Source organism: Argiope bruennichi, chromosome 6 (assembly GCF_947563725.1).
Source record: "Argiope bruennichi chromosome 6, qqArgBrue1.1, whole genome shotgun sequence".
NCBI classification, from domain to species: domain Eukaryota; kingdom Metazoa; phylum Arthropoda; class Arachnida; order Araneae; family Araneidae; genus Argiope; species Argiope bruennichi.
In genome coordinates, this window is record NC_079156.1 from 48,751,853 (window position 1) to 48,771,615 (window position 19,763).

Sequence of the window (19,763 nt, forward strand, 5' to 3'; positions counted from 1 at the left end):
ACCAGTATTAGTCTAGAAATAGAAAATTTCCAGAACGAAACAAAAACAAAATTAAAGATTACGGTTATGGTTTTCGTTTCCTTTCTGTTTGCAATTCTTTCCATAATTTCATTAGATCAAGTAGGACAAGCAACGTGTATTTGTATGATTTGTCCGAAACAATTTTGGTAAGGTAAAAATCTTGTTTTTGACATTTATACCTGTGTCAGTTGACATAGAATATCAAACGTTTTATCAGTACATACGAATTCTTCATTTGTCTTTAGAGAAATAACTTTATTGTATTAGATCTAGAGAGAGAAAGTTATCAAACGAAAAGTAATCAAATTAACTATGCTTTAAATTTCTTTTGATTTATAGCTTAGTTTCTTATGCTCTGCGTTATTTTGTTAGTTCACTTGGTTCTTTTTTTAAAGCTAGAGATAGAATATTAATATTTTCATCATCTGAGTAGTGAAAAGTCCGCCGTATGTTTTTGCAAATTTGTATATATATCGCACATTTTTGCCTTTAATGATGTGCATTTTATAACTTTTCTTATAGATTAATCCTTCTCATTAATTTAACATTTGTTGTAGAACTTTTATTTCTATCTGTGTTGATATTGCTTATTCTTACAGTAGATGACATTTGACAAGTTTGGATTCTGTTGCTGCCTGTTTTTAGTGAAAAAAAATTTTTTTTTTATTCCTAATTCTAGATATTGTTTGATTAATATTTTTATGCATTTTACTTTTCATTTTTCTCTTTTAAAACCTTATAATTATTATTTATTAATTTGCAGATGTCAAATTTATTATTTACATTACTCCTGGTCCTTGTGGCCTTGGAGCTTGCTGTGGCCCCCCCAGTTGATCAAAAGAAAAAGGATGAAGAAAAAAAAGACAAAGGTGAAGAATTGGATGATTTTGTAAGTTTATGGATCAATCGATAGTAGATTTTTATCATTTTGCTTTTGAGTTGTGACTTGCCAGCAAGTTTGGTATTTGACATTTTGTATTGACCTTGTGTTTCTTATAATGCATGACCCAGTTGGTCAAATACTGTGAAGCTTTTTTCAGGTTTTAAAGGAATTTTATTTAAATATATGAATATTCTATATAAATGTATTTACTTTCATTCATTCACTTTTGTTACAAAAATAGGAAATTAATGTTTATCTGTATTTCAAATATGTCTAAATATGCATTTTTTTTTTTTTTTTTTAATATTTCTAAATTTTTTTGATTAAGTGATCTGTTTGATGAATTGCTATTTCAATTTTATTTAGAAATGCATATGTCAGGAATTTTTTTAACATTTTGTTCTGTTAAATATAAAGATTTAATTTACAAGAATTTTATGTTTGAATTTGAATGAAAATATTTTTATGTGCAAGAATATTGTATTGTATTGCTTTTTTATAAATTATTTTAAAACTTATTTTTCTTAATCATTTTAATTTTCTTTGCAAATTTTTTCTTATAACTTTGGAAACATTAGATAAAAAGATTTTTTTCATAAATTTATTTTAAATTTCTGTATTGTAGAAAAGATTGATGCTGGATAGATATAATTACTTATTAGAGATATCATATTCATGTATCTCCTTGAATATATTACATATGTACCATATTTAATTATTTATTAGAGATATCATATGTATTAATCAGTTTTATCTACATAAGATACAGATGATTTTTGAAGTTGATATATCTGCTTTACACTTCTTTTAAAATATTCATCCAAAAGTTAAACCATTTTTTATTGCTGTTTTTTATTACTATTGATAATTTTACATGATACGTATTTGTTTATGTTAACAATAATTTTTAAGTATAAGGTTTTTCTGTTATTCTAAGTTCTACTTTTTTTAAAAATTTAAAAACTTGGAACCTTTTACATATTAAATATTGTCCATTTGCATAAATTCCTAACTATGCAATTATCTTCTTTTTTTTATTTGCAGTCAAGTGTGTAGATTTAGTACCTAGCTTGGTAGATAACCTTGTGATTTTATATATATATGCAGATAAAGAAAGTGTAAGATATTTATTTTTATGTAAAATGCATATTAGAAAATAAATACTAAAAAATCCGAGGTTATTTTGGTTCTTAGCGTATAAACAATAAATCAAATATATGAGGGACTGTTGAAAAATAATTTTCCCTAAACTTCTGTGGACATTGTTTTGATTTAGAAGAAATAAAACATGGATTTACCTTACCAATATCACTACAAAGATAGTTGATATTTTTATTATTAAACTCAATAAAGTTTGTAAACCATTTTTTAAAAAATGCGTGCCTGGTATACAGAAGATTGTTTTATGTGAAAGTGTGTTCCTCCAAATGCCTATTGTTCTCCTCTGCATTGGCTTTTGATGTCTGTGTTCAGTCCATTATGGCTGAATTATTAGGCTTCTATGATAATAGGCTGCAACATTCAATGTGATTGATTTATTTCCTTTAAAAAAAAGTGAATTTCTGTGTTTACTGTCTCTTGGATGCATGTACTGCATTCCATAACAACTTATATTTCCTTCTTTGTCAAAATTACTAGGCAAATCTTTATTTATCTGTTGACATAATATGTCCCATTTATTTTACCTTTCTGTTTGTTGAATCTATGTCGGATATTACAAAATTTTACATGAAAAGAACCATTTTTCATTGATTTTCTCATGGGAAAAAAAAAATAGAAGTAAGGATTTCTTTAAAAAATATTTTTATACTAGTGTAGCAAATAATATTACGGCTATAATTCAGTTTAAAGATTAAAAATGCAATTTTTTTTTTTTTAAATTTAACCTAGAAATGTTGAATCTTGAATTAAAGTTATGAAACATTTTTCCCCCTTTTATGAAAATCATACAATTGAATAACTGTGATTTTTACAGAACAGAAGCATTTTAGGATTTTTTTAAAATCCTTAGTAGTTTTTTAAATGTTTATATATTTGTTTATTGATTAATGTAACTGTATTTTTATTTAAATACTAAAACTTCAATCTGTATAGATCTGTCCGTACTGATGCCAAAAATTAGAATCTGAAATTCTTTTTTTATTTGTATTTTTTTTAATAAATTTTATTGTTTCGTTCTGTTGTAGCTGTTTTTCTCTTTTCATTTTTTTTTTTAAACTTTTATACATTTAGAATAAAATAATGAATTTATTTTATGAAACCTTTTTTAGGGGCTAGAATATGGCAGATACTTGCAACAAGTTGTACAAGCTCTTGAGGAAGACAAAGAGTTTGCAAAGAAATTGGAAAATATAAGTGCCGAACAAATTAGGGTATTTATATTGATTTATACTCATTATAAAGTAAAAATAATAACAGAATAGCTTACTTTATTTCTGTTAATAGTGTATTTATATACACTCTTGGTACATTATTCATTCCTGCTATTTTATATGCAGTTTTTTGCCATATATTAATTTATTTATGGATTTTTTTTGTCTGTTCATAATTTGATATTATGAAACTTTTAGTGTTATTGTTTATTAACAGTAAAATATTGCATATGGGATAAATTATTGCTAAATTAAATATTTATTAAATTCCTAACTGTGAACTATTATATATGGTGTTAGCAATTTTCCTTCTAAAATTTAATTCATACCTAAGTTATTTTTTAAAAATATACATCTTATATAAATAAAATAATATAGGTATTGAAAATAAATAATTTTATCCTTGAAATCATTTTATAATATTAAATAATGTAGAAAGAAATTGATTTTTATATTTGTTATTGAAAAAATTATGTTATTATTAAACCATCCATTATTTGTATTTTATTTGCATTTTTTTTAATTATTATAATTCTAACAAAAAAATTTATATATTGTAATATTCTCTCAAAATTTATATAAGACATTTCTTTGCTTAATAAACATCATCTATCTTAATTTTAAAATAAGAAAAGGGAAAAAAACTGAAATATTTTCCTATGATATGAAATAAGAGACCATGTGTTAATACTTGATATTTATTATTTACACAATTTATATATTTATTATTTACACAATTTATATATTTATTAAAATTTTAATATTTATTATTTACACTATTAAATATTTATTATTTACACAAAAATTTTCTTCTTTCTCTTGTGGAATTTTGAAAATTGAGGTAGGTAATATTGTTTGTTAAATGGCAACTTACACTTTATGTTTGAGTAAATGAAAATTTATTTTGATAGATTCTAATGGACAAAAATATAAAGAAAGTTTTTGTTTTATCTGCTATATTAAAAAAGGGGGAGTTTTGTTTTTTCCCCTTCCAAAAGAAATGCTGAATTGTTCATTATTCCACTAAGAAATTCTTAATAACATAGGATTCTTAAAGTGACTAATTTACTTTATCTGTGATTGAATAAAATGCAGTTTGCTTTTTTTTTCCAACATCTGTTTTATATAATAATTGTTCTAGAAGCTTTTATCATTTTTTTTTATATATAAGAGACCATCTGTTTCAGCAGATGATTAGTGGATTGCATTATTAAGTGTTGTCATCGGAAACTCTTCCTGTTTAGTTGTTTCATTTTCATTCATGAATTCTTTACTTCTTCTAGCCTTAATAAGAATTGCCATGATTTTTTTTTCATCTTTGTTTGATTTTTAAACTACAAAATAAATTTTGAAAAAAAAAAATCAAATACGTTTGTACAATATACGATTTTGATGAGGAAATAGGAAAAAATTATATCTAAGATAGGATCTTTTGCTAATTTCGACTATCGTTATTGCTACTATTCTTATTTTCTCCCATTGTTAACTGTAAATTTAATTAAGAAATAAAACTATTTGTAGACTACTTAGGAGAACAAATTGGTTACACAGAATGAAATCTTAATTGTTTAAGAATACAACAGTTATACCAATGCATAAATAAACTAAAAATCATCTATAGTACCTGTAAGGGAAAGCTTAAAACTATATATAACTAGGAGATACTTTTTGTAGATCATCTCAGTTTGTCAAATATGAAATCTAAAAATTGGATTTGTGAGAATTTTCTGAAAATGCCCCAAAAGGAAATTAACCTTATTTTTTACTCCCATGGAATGGGAAATATTTGTTAGTGAATGATTGATTAGTGCATCATTATTGCAGTATCAACCAAACAAAAACTTTTAACTAACATTGTTAAATTTACTATTATTATTGAACTATCTATATTAGTCAGCCAACAGGCTGACTAATGTAGATGGATAACAGACTGACTAATATAGATAAATTCTGACATTATTAAATGAGAAATTATAAATTATTTTCATAGTTTAAATAATCCAAAGTTATTGTGTTATATTCTGTTATAAAAATTCACTTCCAAGAGATAAATGAAAAATTATATCCTATTCAAAATAATTTTCTCTAGATATAAGTTTTAGGTTGTTGTTTTTTTATGCAATAAATACGTATACACTTATACTTAGATAATTACTAAGTTTTGAAAAATAAAAAGTAAAATAGGTTAGAGTCATGTTTTAAAATATGTTTGTAATATTTCGGTTATTGATTATTAGGTGCCTCGGGTGACTAGCTGATTCACTGGGAATATTGATACTATATATGATTTTAAATCAATTCTTTTGCTGCAGTTAAATGTCCATAGCTCTACCATTACATTAAATCTGACATTAATGCTGAGTTGTTTTAATTGTATTGCTTAATTTCCGTTTATTTTGTGCATGAACTCTTTTAATAAAGATCAGTTTCATGACATCTTAGTTCTATTAAAAACATAAATGTTGGGTTTATATATCTTCAAATTTCACTTTTGTGGCCATCTTGTAAGCTACCCTGACATTATACAGAAACTTTCTTATCTAGTTTTCAACAATGGAAGAAAATTAAGCATTCAAATATATGATAAAATAATGAAAATTGTTTGAATTGCAGGGCAACAATGTAATCTGTTGTTGGAATTTACAATATATATATATATATATTATCAAAATTCAGAAAAAAAATTCATTTTATTATTAAGTTGATGTTATTCAAAAGACAATTTCTTAAATTTTGAAACAATGTGAAATAATATTTTTTAATCTATTGCAGGCAAATGCCAAAATTCAGTTTCATTTTTTATTAAAATTCTAAAAAATTGCTCTGAAGTGCACATTTTCTCCCTCCTTGTTATATATGTGTCAAATTTGGTAGTGTGGATCAGTGGGTGTAGCCTGTATAGTGCCAATACACACATTCATCTTTATTATTAGGTAGAAATGATTATGATCCTTATTTCCACACCTTTAGTAATATTTTAATACTCATGCTCATGTTTAAATATAATGTATATAAATATTGATCTTCTAGATTTACTATTTTTTTTAAATGATTTGTTCTTTAATGGATGTTGATTTCTGTTATTATTTTATTCATAAGCAAAATATTGTAATTATGGTATTTGATAAAATATAAAACTTTCTGAATGTTTAAATATAATGTATATAAATATTGATCTTCTAGATTTACTATTTTTTTAAATGATTTGTTCTTTAATGGATGTTGATTTCTGTTATTATTTTATTCATAAGCAAAATATTGTAATTATGGTATTTGATAAAATATAAAACTTTCTGAATGTTTAAATATAATGTATATAAATATTGATCTTCTAGATTTACTATTTTTTTAAATGATTTGTTCTTTAATGGATGTTGATTTCTGTTATTATTTTATTCATAAGCAAAATATTGTAATTATGGTATTTGATAAAATATAAAACTTTCTGAATATTGTTTCAGAGTGGTCATATTGCTAAAGAATTGGAATTTGTAAAGCATAATGTTCGTTCGAAGCTGGATGAATTAAAGAGAATTGAAGTGGATCGTCTGCGTAAACTTATTCAAGAACAAATGGAGCGCACTCAATTAGGTCTGTACCGAGACGAAGATGGTCATCTGTTGAACTCTCCTGATGGTCGGCGTTGGAGAACAATTCCTGACCACAAACGTGGTTTAGAAGGTGGTGTTGGTGATGGGAATTTCTGGTTAGGTTGGCTTATTTTCTGTTTATGCTTGCAAGCCCTTCCCTCTCCACTGTTTCTTGCGTCTGCCCCCTTGTCAAATTGTGTCTGTCCCTTGTCAAATTTCGATTAGTGAAAAAAAAAAAAAAAGTTCTAAGAACAGGGCATTTTTTAAAAAAATTATATCTAAATTATGAAACAATCAAAATCAAGTGCTAAATTTCTATTTAAAAAAAAATGGGGAATATTTGCTTTGTGAAAAATGTTACCCAGTAGAGAATTTTTTGAAATTTTAACTCAAAATCTTTTTTACAGTTTTCTGTTTTAGATTCTTCAATATTTCCTTGATAACTGCTTTGAAATGAATTTTCATTTATACTTTTTGTTTTTTCAAAACTTTGAAAGAAGTGGAGTTGCAGTGTTAATTTCCTCTGAAAAGTGATTTAGAAATAAAGTTTCATGAAACTTTAAAACAGGAAAGAAAAAGTATTTTGATATAGATTTTATGTGGAGCTATGCATTGTAGAAAACCGATATTATCATTTATGTATTTTCTTTCCTTTTTAATCGTTAGTTTGTTTGGCTCTTTAGCTTGTTTTTGAAAGAATTTATGATTATTAACTTGTTTGTTGGCTCTTTTGAAAGGATGTCTGATCATTAGCTTGTTTGTTGGTTATTTTGGAAGAATTTATGATTATTAACTTGTTTGTTGGCTCTTTTGAAATGATGTCTGATCATTAGCTTGTTTGTTGGTTATTTTGGAAGAATGTATGATTATTAACTTGTTTGTTGGCTCTTTTGAAAGGATGTCTGATCATTATCTTGTTTGTTGGTTCTTTTGAAAAAAATTATGATTATAAACTTGTTTGTTGTCTGTTTTGAAAGGTTGTCTGATTATTAGCTTGTTTATTGGCTCTTTTGAAAGAATTCTGTTGGGCATTGATTATACAACACATTTGATTTCTGAAGATATTGTGTAAAATTTAAAAGAAAAATGCTTAATTAATTCAATTGTTTTTCTATTTTCTACATTTCAAATGAAACAAGGCTTGGAGCATTCAACCAAACTTGAAGTTTTGAATTTCTATAATGAACTACATTATTAGCTGAGATTATTTGTTTGAGTATTAATGCTGAATAATATTGCTTATGACTAATCAGATGTTTTTATTACTAATTAGCTATGCTGTCGTAATAATCTTACATTAACAGATGTTAATTTCTTGGAATTTTATAACTTCAAAAGGTTTCACTTATAGGGAAAGTATAACAATGTGTCAAATGGCCTCTTTGTTTCTATTATAACTGTCAGGTGCTTACTTCAAATTATTAAAACTCTCCAATTTTAAAGAAATACTTGCTTCTGATCTTATTGTTTTTCTCTTCTACCTCTTTTAATGTCTATGCATTTCTGGATATTTTTGTTAACTGTTTGCTTCTTGTAAGACATAGATAAATTCTATATATTTTATAGAAAGCTGAGGAAGAAAATGTATAGAAAAAGTATTTCAGAATTTATCTGCTCATTTCTTATTCTGTGGATTGTATGAATCAGTATTAATTTTTAATATTCAAATCATATAAAGAAAATATGATAAAATAAATAAATTGTCTTTTTTTCTTTTCTTTTTTTTTTTAAGAACAATATTTAATTTTCAAAAAAAAAAATTTTTCTTTTAGAAATTTAAGTTTTACTTGAAAATAAATTTCTGCTGTTATTATCCTGCAATTTATACCTGAAAATTTGCTTATTTACGTAAAAATATCCTCTGTTTCTCCTTGCCAGTCTTCTGTGCCATTTTCCTTTCTGCTTTAATTTTTTTTTTTTTTTTTTGCATCATTTATTATTAACACCACCTTTTTGTCCTGCCTAATATATTCTGAGTTTTTCTTTTAGTTTAAAGGTTTTTATTTTATTATTTGTATTGCATATATGTACATTTTTGTGCTAAATAACAAAATAATTGGTGAAATTTATGATATTTTATGCTTGCAAGGTTCATTTTAGCAAATTTTGCTGGCAAAGGTATCTTTTTGTAAAAATTAATATCATTAAAGTTTTGAAGAATAAGAAGCTTGCTATTGTTTGTCTGAAAGCTTTGTCTTGCTATTGTTTGTAGATATTTACTAGCTATTATTATTGATGTAGTTGCAAGAATGTGTAATTTTCAAATAGTTTCTTGTATTTATAATTTTGTTGAAAAGAAAAAAGAAATTCAGTGATCTGACATTACTTGTTAAAATTCATTTTATAACCCAATATCGAGTTTGAAATCTTAAAAGAAGCTGAAAATGTGCAATATCTGTAATTATGTACTTAGCATGCAATTGAAAAATGTCTCAATATTATAAACAGCCCTTTTATATAAAATAATTTAACAAATTGATGGAATAAAAACTTCCATATCTTTCATGATTATTTCTCTAAACACTCTATTTTACTTCTTTTATAAAACAGATCATATATACAATATGTTTAATCAATATTTTAAAAAATTAAAATCTGGTTACATAAAAAAAATTTGATAAATAAAATAATTTTTGTGTCTTCAATAAGCAACATTTATTCTGAATATAATCAGATCAATGAAAAGTGTTTGTCTACTCAAACCATAAAAATAATTGAAATTAAAGCCAAATGTTAACTTTCATTTTTATTCTGGCTAGAACTTATTGCTACAACATCTTTATTTACATTTACATATAAATAAATTATGTATAATTTTAAATCAGTCATTTTAATAAATCATTGAATTTCAAATAAGAAAGAAGATTTAAAATTTATAACCATACAAAATAGCTTCAATATATATTTTCTTTTGTTTTCATGTAACTTCAGAAGTCCAATAAATCTAAATAAATTAAACCTTGCTGCCAGCTGTTTATTAAAACCTGGCAATTTTTATCACTTTATTTGTATTGCCTGGCCATATTTAGATCTAAAATGAACCTTGTTTGTAGAATTTTTGGATTGTAGAACCTTGTTTGTAGAATTTGCATGGATATGTTTTTCTCTTTATAATAATACTCAAAAATGAATTTTTACTTGTGAAATTTTCTAGAATTATATCATTAATGTTGTTTTCTCTTTTTACTTCATTTTAAACAGATCTTTTAAATCAGAAACAAAAGATAAAGAAGATGATTAACCTAAAAACAAAGATTTTGATTTTGCAAAAATTACAATTGTTATAGAAAGTTATTTAAATTACCTTCTCTATTAATATTTCATTAAAAATTATCAATTAACAAATTTAATCTTATTTGAAAAATTTCAGCTATGTTTTTAATACATTTTTGATGCTTTGTACATATTAATTGTTTATGCTGAATAGTCAAAATGTGCTTAGGAAGCTATTCCTAAATAATCTTAAGGATTTATTTTAAGAAAGCTATCTAATCATTTTCCCTAAAACTCAAAAATTACAAAAGTTTCATTGCTTTAACTTTCTTTCACCCTAATGAAAAACAGCTTCTTTAATCTTATTCTGGAAAAAAGTTATTTTTAACATTTAAAGGTTTTTTTAAACTTTTCACCCACTACTAGTCTGAAGGTTGCGACATAAACTTGACTATTTTCACTTTGGATCACATCCAGATGACTTTTTATTTGTTTATTTTTCCTGCCTCTTCTGTTATTTTCTTTATATTTCTCTTCTATTTTGTAAAGATGTGCAAGCTTTCATCAAACCATTCTGACCTAATGATACCATGTGACAGAATGAGGCAATGTGCTTTTTCTATGTATTTGCCTTTTTAATGTGGAATGTTGAGAGTTTGATGGGGCATTAATGGCAACCTAAACCAAATGCAAATGAATAATTAAAAAATAAAATACTTAGCATCCAGTAAATAAAAAATTCCGTTAAATCTGAAGATGTTTTTTTTTTTTATAACTAATAATAATTCTGACCGTAAAACTTTATTTTAAGTGTTGTGTATAGTCACAATTTATGTATTGTGCATGATTTTACAATATGATGAACATAATAACACATATTAGTATATTATGTATTAAGTTACTTTAGACTATATTAAATTAAATAATAAGATATGAAATTGAAATCAAATGTTCTTTTAATATATGGTATAGTTGCTAGCTAAATGGATTATATGATAGTGTTTATTATTTTTTTTCACCTTGTTAATTTTTATCTCTACTTCAAATCAAAGTTGAAATTATAAATAATTGATTACAGTCATTTTTGTAAAAGAAAAAAAAAGTACGTTTATAAATTGATTTGTGATGTACTGTGTTTATTGCTTAGGTTTGGATCGTAAAGGGGTAAAAATACCAAAACATCTAGATATTGAAAACCCACACAGTTTTGAGATTGAAGATTTGAAAAAGCTCATTCAAACTGTAAGTAAAGGTTTTTAAAACATTCTTTTAATAATCTTTTATCATACATTTGCAATGCCTTTGAATAATTGACTTGCATTTGCACCAAAAAGTGGCATATATATTGGGGATCAAACTGCTGCAACTTTTGAAATATCACAAATCCTCTATAGAATCTCTTATATATTTTAGCATGAATTCTTTTTATTTTACGAATTCTTATCTTTTAAGCTATTTATGTTCCTCAAATACAAGTTATTAAAAAAAAAAAAAAATCAGTTGGCAGATCATCTAAATTGTAATAATTAAATTTAGTGTGTTATTTATCTGTATAAAATTTTAGTTTTAATTCATCAAAAAGAAGGCATTCAAAATCAATAGTTTTCTTCACTCTGATATAAAGTCCAAAACATTTGAACATATGGCATGACAGTTGGAAGCTGTAGTGGAACACTGTGGTAGTGTATTATCGCCCTTCTGCCTTGTCATAATCTTTGATTCAAAGAATGATAAAATAATTTAAATATCCTAATGTCCTCAATTTTTATTGTGGTAGAAAATAATCTTAATTAGGAAATATACAAGAAAATATTGAGGAGTTCATTCTCATTGGTTTTTATAGAAATTCAAATGGGTTCATACCATTTCTATGTAGCTATTATATATGCATTTTAATGTAGAAGACTCTTATTCTCTTTTTCATCATAGTTTGAAATATTAAATTATATTGCTAATTTCATATTTTTTTAAAAAAAGGCTACTAGTGATCTTGAAGAATTAGATAGACAAAGAAGAGAAGAATTCAAGAAGTATGAACTGGAAAAAGAAGCTACCTATCGTGAAAGCTTGCAAAACATGACTGAGGAGCAAAGAAAAGAAGCAGAGAAGCACCATCAAGAACTGATTGCCAAACACAAAGATCATCCTAAAGTACATCATCCGGTAAGAATTATTATTTTGAGCTTAAATACTGAATTTTAATTTCATTTCTATGCTAAAGGATATAGCAAAATAAAGTTATTGAATTTGCAAAACCTCAAATGGTAACAATCACTTTATTCATATCATCACTAAATATTTTATTGCATTAATTAATTTATTTATTTATTGTTCCCAATTTACAAAATGTTATAATGTTGGTTGATTTGATCAAAATAAAAATACAGTGCATTAACCTGCTGCTATGGATTATCTTTTAATTATACTTCCCATCATTACGTTTATTGGCTTTTTTGTATTTATTTTTTTATGAGTTCAGTATATTCCACGATTTGCTTTTATTTATTTAATGGATCAAATACTTTGATAACATTACAAAATCCTTACTATTTATGTTCAAAATCTTTTCAAAGGATCAAATGAGATTGAAGCATTATAAATTATTTATAAAATATTTTTTCAATTAATATTTTGTATTCCAAAGCTGAATAAATTGTGAAAAATTGAAAGTCAATTGTATTTGAGGAACCTATTTCCATATGAGGTTTTTCTTTAGCCATAAACATTAAATGTTTAACAGTTTATTAACTTTTTAAAAATAATATGTTTGTTCTAAATGCATTAAAGTACTTTAAAATGTTAACTTTCATGGTAAAATATTTACTCATTTTTAATATAAAATTTATGTAAAAATCATGTATGCTTGTTAGATATTGCTAAAATTACAAAATATATATATAGAAGCTACTTCTGTATTCTATTATTATTATTATTGTTGTTGCTGTTATCCTTCTTATTAAATATAAATTTGAATAATTTCTAGGGTAGTAAACCACAGTTGGAACAGGTTTGGGAAGATCAAGACCATATGCCTAAAGAAGAATTCAATCCTAGAACTTTCTTTGCCATGCATGGTAAGGCAGTTTCTATTTTGTAGTTAATTCAGTGAACAGCTGCCTTGGTCAAGCTGAATATGTTCAATTAATCACAGAAGACAGCAGCAGTGTTTAAAAATACACATTAAAAATTTTTTTTGACTGCTGCTTAATTTTGAAGCAAATCTTTTTCTTTTGGTATTTTTGTAAATTTTAAATTGACAAAAATATTTTTTGTGCTATAACATATTGGAAGTTATAATTGAAACATTGATATTTAGTCTTAATTTTTAATTAAAATTTTATGAAAATCTCTGGATTGCACATTCCTTCCTTAAAAAATATATATTGTCAAGTTTGATCACACTAAGTCAAATGACCCAACATACTTACATTCATCATTTTTAGTAATAAAGATATAATATACAGTTTAAAATCCATTAATGTTTCCAGATATGATTGTACATGTTTTCTAACTAATTGACATAGTGAGCAACTTGTACCGAAGCTTTGAATGTGCAATATATTAAAGTAAAAAGTTACTCATTATATCTTCAGATTTCAATGTTTCTTAATTTCAATGTAACATATGAAAAAAATGTGTATACAGCTTATTTATCAAATGTTTGATTTTGTTTGGCTAAGAAATTCTTTTTCAAAATATTAATATTCCGAGATTCCTGAAAAACTACTATTGTCTACCAATTGATAAGATTTGTAGACAGTATTTAGCAATTTTTTTGTGTTTCACTCGGAAGTATTTTGTGTATTTTGTAACTCTAATTTATAAACTTGAAAATAACACCTAAAGCTGATTTTTTTTTTTTTTTTTCTAATAATGGTAATTGGAATAAAATTATTTGGCATACTGTGAAAGTTTCATAAAAATATTAATAATATGGATTTATACAATTAAGAACCATTTATCATTTAATGGATTTTTTTTGTTCACTTTTTTAAATTCCATGCATAATTTGCTAGTTAAAATTGAATTTATGTAGTTGGAAATACGATATTATTTTGAAAGCATGTAGAAATTAAAGAGTTTTGAGAGTATTTATACTTGGCAAAAACAGCAGTTTTTAAACTGGATTTTTTTTTCTTTGTTTTCATATGTGTGTGTGCGTTGTTTCTCAGTTGCTTATCTATATTTAATTTATATATAAATAATAGTCTAAATAAGGACTTAACTTTTCATATTAGTTGTAGTCAGCATTTTAGTTATAAATTTGTAAGTAAAAAGTAAATATTCAGAAAAGTGATTATTCATTGAAGCAGATAATTATGATTCACATAAATTTATTCTTAAATATTTTGCTCACTTTAGATATCAATGGAGATGGTCATTTAGATGTTGAGGAAGTTGAAGCTATCCTTATACCAGAAGTATGTACTTGTAACATTTTTTATTATTTATATTTCTTTATTTAAATTTTTTAACTTGGAAATTAAATATGACACTCACTTACTTTATTAAATATAGGTAAAAAAACTCTATAATCCAAACAATGAGGAAGATGATCCTATAGAAATGGAAGAAGAATTCCACAGAATGCGAGAGCACATCTTCAATGAAGTAAATATTTTTCACTGTTTTGTTTCATTTAGGTTTGATTATGCAAAAAAGTTTATAATTCTATTTTTAAAGTTAATGTACTATAAATAACAAATAAACACAATATAAGTAAAATTTGTGTAATTTACCATGAAATTCAATCACTTAATGAATTCCAATCAAAATATTATATGATAAAAAGTTTGTTGCTTTTAAAATAAGATATAACATTAAATTACAGCACAGTTTTGCATTTCTGTGTAATTTAAAGGATTTTTTTATTTTTTATTTATTTTTCTATATTAATAAAAACTTAACTTCAAGAGAAATTTTCTTATTTGACTTCCAGTTCTTTTTTAAAGATTCATTCCACTGCATATTTGGGCACTAAAAGTAAGCAGTAAATGTAGGAAAATTATTTTCATATATATTTACTAAAAAAATTGTAGTAGAATTCTTAAATTATTACTTGTTTTCAAATTTTTGACTATCAAAATAATAGTGCTGAAAAAAACAATTCCATTTCTGTAATTGAATATTTCTTTGATGCCTTGTGCAATAAAAGGAAGTCAGGACATGATTAAAATGCAGTGCTTGAAAGAGTTTGTTTCCTATATGAAAATAATCTTCCTGCTTTCCTCTGAAAATCAGAAAATTCTTCAAAGGACATCATTTTAGATTTTTGATAAATATGAAAGTCACATGCAAAATTGAATTACTCAGTAATGAAATTTATCTGTTAAAAAAATATTAGCATGTTGGAATTTCATAGTGTTTATAATCTTAAGTCATAGAAATTATGATGTATATAATGACCAATTGAATTTTTATTATATATGCTTTCATTTTTCTTATTTGCAATTTTGCTTGATAAATTTTTATTAAAGATTTTAACAGCTTTCTGAATTATTTCTAATTACTAATAATTAAAAATGGAATAAATAATCAAGCAGTTTGCTTATCCAAAAATTTTTTAGTTGTCCTCATTTGTATTGAAATCTTTTGGTTAAGCTGCATTGAATTAAGGCTTTTGGCCATGACTGCATATCTGCATATGCTTTTTATCTAATTTTTCAAGTGGCTGGATCAATTTATCATTTTTTTAATGTTTAATGTAAAAAAAAATTAATTTTTTTATACATATTTTCTTAACATGCCATGAATAAAATATTCTTGAAATTTGAATGAATACAAAAAAGTACAGTTTATTCATTTGATAATTAAATTTTCTGACTAACTATTATATCAAAATAATTCAACTTTACTTAAAGGATTAAATAAGAAATGCAATACCTGCTTTTAAAGGTAAAGGTTTCTTTCTTTTTTTTTTATTTTATTTTACATCTTTAATGTTTTACTATGTCCCTATATTTTCATCTTTCTGTCTGTGCAGACTGATAAAAATAAGGATAGTCTCATCAGTCTTGAAGAATTCCTTCAAATGACTCAGCAGCAAGAATTTCAACAAGATGAAGGCTGGAGAGTAAGCATTTTTTATTATTATTATTATTATTATAATTATATATAATAGCAATCATATATTCTTGTACTTAATTTAAACAAATGTCTCTTTTTCCTTCAAAATGGTAAAAACTTTTGAATACAACAAGATAAATAAAGTACATTAGATGTGGCTTAGTTTCAACTTTTTGACTAGCGAGTTCCTAATTTGAAATCCACTTTCACTGAAAATCTGCTATGTGTTTTTACCTATATATAAACAAAATCTGTCTAAATCAGATCGCATGTAGTAATTTGGGGAAGTGGGAATGGCTCAGGTTCATCTCACTGTGACTCAAAAGTTAATGAGATGCTTTCCTAAATATTCTAATAATCTTCATAAACTTTCCTAGAAATAAAATTTTTACTAAAATTTAATATATATTTTTTAATACATATTAATAAAAATAGAAAGGAAAAAAGAAATAAAAACTTTCTGAATTTTAAAAGTATTTTTGAAATCCATATTATGCAATACATAGTATGCTTTATAATTGCAAGAAAAATGGCTGTTTAATTAAAGTGCTTTGGTTGAATTATTTTTATTTTCTTGCATTGATCTCTATTTTCATATATCAATACTTCTCTAAATTCTTCTCTTATTTTTTTTATTTTACGTTATAATCCATTTTTTTAGGGATTAGACGAACAACAAGTGTATTCTGATGCAGAACTCCAAGAATATATGCGACAAAGACAAATGGTAATTTTATTAATAAAACTTACTATCATGATTTTGTTTTAAATGGATTTTATTTGAATTGCTTTTATATAACAGCATTAAAAATAAATAGTAATAAAAATTCTTTATTTGGTAGCATTATCAACAAGATCCAAGAATGTATTATGATGTCGGTGGGCAACAACATGGAATACCGCCAAATATCAATTATCAAGGAATGCCACAATACCCACCTCAAGGACATCCTCAACAGTTCCAGCAGGGACATCCTCAACAGTTTCAACAAGGACATCCTCAACAGTTTCAACAAGGACATCCACAACAATTCCAGCAGGGCCATCCACAACAGTTTCAACAAGGGCATCCACAACAGTTCCAGCAAGGTCATCCTCAGCAATTCCAGCAGGGACATCCCCAGCAATTCCAACAAGGTCATCCACAACAGTTTCAACAGGGTCATCCTCAGCAATTTCAGCAAGGGATCCCACAAGGTCATCCTCAGCAAGGGATCCCACAAGGTCATCCTCAGCAAGGGATCCCACAAGGTCATCCTCAGCAAGGGATCCCACAAGGTCATCCTCAGCAAGGGATCCCACAAGGGCATCCTCAGCAAGGGATCCCACAAGGGCATCCTCAGCAGGTTCTTCAAGCACCTCAGCAAGGTCATCCACAACAACAACCAGTTGGAGGTAATGCTCAACCCAAACCCAATCAGCAGTTTGCATCTGTGCCTCCTGAGCAGTTGTCTGTCCAACAACAGGCTAATGTTGTGAAAAATGAACAAAAAGCTTCTAATTCCATCAATGAGGTATGTGTTAATTCTTTTTAAAAGAAAAGAATTTTTTTAACTCAGTTTAATTATTTTCTATAAAATTTTATCTTTTATTCATAGGTTCCTCAAGCTGAAAAAAAGCCAGTTGAAGGTCCAAATTCCATTAGCCAAGCACCACCAGTTGTACAACAAATCTAAAGTTCTACTTAATTACAGCTTAAAACTTCCGATCAAAAGCTACAGTGATATTAAGCAGTCTTATTAATTATACAAACTTTACGAAAAATATTGAATCAGTATTTTTCGGACTAAAAAAATTATAAAAATTTTTTATACATATATTAAATTTATAAATTTATGTACAGAATAGGTATAATATATTCAGATAAAAATTTTTAATTACTTAAAGGCTTTATAATTACATGATTATTTATACATTAGCAACTTTACTGTTATACTTGGTGTAAAATTCAATTTCGAATTTTTAGTTTGAAAAGCCATGACATTCATTTGACTATTTAATTCATTTCTCGATATTTTCAAAGTAGTGAAGTCAAAGTTTTGTTAACTATGCACTATATTTGGTAATTAATATAGTGTTTTTGCAACTACTTATTCTTGATGTTCATTTAAAAGCAATACATAGTATGTCACTGTACTTATTTAATTTCTGTGAAATACAGGAAATAATTTAACTCATTTTGAAAATATTTTTAAACTATTGTTTACTGAAATTCTTTTACTCCAGTTGTAAATATAGCAAATTTAGAAAAATGGTTTAACATTAATTTATTTAAATTTTTCTAAATTTTAGAGCCATTTCTAAAAATTAGTGTTGTACAAATATTAATTTACATTCCATTTGTAAATATTTGTATTGTATATTTTGTGTATATTTTTTGAATGTTATAAAATTATAGATCAAAATTTTAAATTTCAAGAATGAATTTTTTTATCTTATTTAATAAATTTTTTTATCTATTGTTGAGAAAAGGTAAAATTTCTTAGAGCACTTTAATTTATTTTGCACTCGTGTTTTTAGTCTAAACCATTTTACAAAATTTTAATATGACTGATTTAATAAAATTATTTTGGATGCCATTGATAGAGAATATTAATAGTTGGGATGCTGTTTATTATTCAAGTATGTTGAAATAAATAAAATCCTTATATTTCTTGCAGTTTGTTTCATCATTTAAAAGAGCTTCAAATGTTATATTTGGGTGTGGGTGTGTGTATATATATATATTTAAAAAAGGAGTTTATGCTTTTATTTACAAAACTGGTAAGTTTTAATCGGTGTCAATTATTAATTGAAATTAATGATTGACACTGATTAAATAAAAAAATTATTAAATACATTTTTAGTGAAAAACTACAAAAAAAAAAATCGTTTTATCCGACTTAGGCAGGATAGAAAAGCATTTCCTTTGTGGTGATTGAAGCCACCTTCCCCCTTCCTTCACATTTACTTGGAAATGTTTTTGAACCATAAAATGTGTATTTGATTTTCCCCGTATGGAGAATGGAAAGGGTTATACTTCCCTGTTTATAGTGATGGAGCTGTCAATCTAATCTGGTTTCTGGTATAGAACTGTCTGTTTTTTTAGATAGTCCTCTTTAGTTTCAGGGCTTACAGAAATAAAGAGTGGGCAGCTACCCGTAGCTGGTATAATTAGATACCAAAAAATATTGATTGCACTCAGTTTTGAATTCCCAACTTTCTTCTAAACAATCTAAATGTCCCAAGACTAACTTACCACTTTATTAAAAATCATCTGAATGAATAATATTGCCCAAATTCTTAAAGTTGAGGTCAATTATTACTAAACACTTGTTTGCTTTATTTGCACAGAAGCTTCACCATTTTACATGAAATTATTTTTTCCTGATACATAAAATTGTACGTAGTTGTAAATTGACAATTGGTTGTATAAATCAAAGTGTATTAGTATTTATAGCTAAATGTTTGAAAAAAGGAAAATTTACCATTCTGTTGGAATCAAACATTCAGTTTACTTCAAAAATCATACTATTGTTTTCTTATGAAGATTGACTAGAAATGTATATTTTTCATAAAATGGTATAAAAATTTAGATATAAAAAGTTTTACCACAAAAGTAAATTCAGATATATAAAG

General features: G+C 25.5%; 1 protein-coding gene across 5 annotated transcripts; it reads left to right on the forward strand.

Annotated features, from left to right (window-relative positions):
- Positions 1-16: 16 nt before the first annotated feature.
- LOC129971379 (nucleobindin-2-like) lies at positions 17-18,804 on the forward strand. Of its 5 annotated transcripts, none has more exons than XM_056085092.1 (13): positions 17-167; positions 785-910; positions 3,175-3,276; positions 6,738-6,987; positions 11,227-11,321; positions 12,057-12,242; positions 13,063-13,153; positions 14,442-14,500; positions 14,598-14,690; positions 16,063-16,152; positions 16,807-16,872; positions 16,988-17,659; positions 17,744-18,804. In XM_056085092.1, the coding sequence occupies exons 2-13, from the start codon at positions 785-787 to the stop codon at positions 17,819-17,821; spliced, it is 1,908 nt and encodes a 635-aa protein (XP_055941067.1). In that variant the 5' UTR covers positions 17-167; the 3' UTR covers positions 17,822-18,804. The 5 variants fall into 5 exon arrangements, with proteins under 5 accessions (XP_055941067.1, XP_055941064.1, XP_055941065.1 ...); XM_056085089.1 differs by having other exon boundaries at positions 22-167; positions 6,738-6,957; XM_056085090.1 differs by having other exon boundaries at positions 22-167; positions 6,738-6,867.
- Positions 18,805-19,763: the final 959 nt, after the last annotated feature.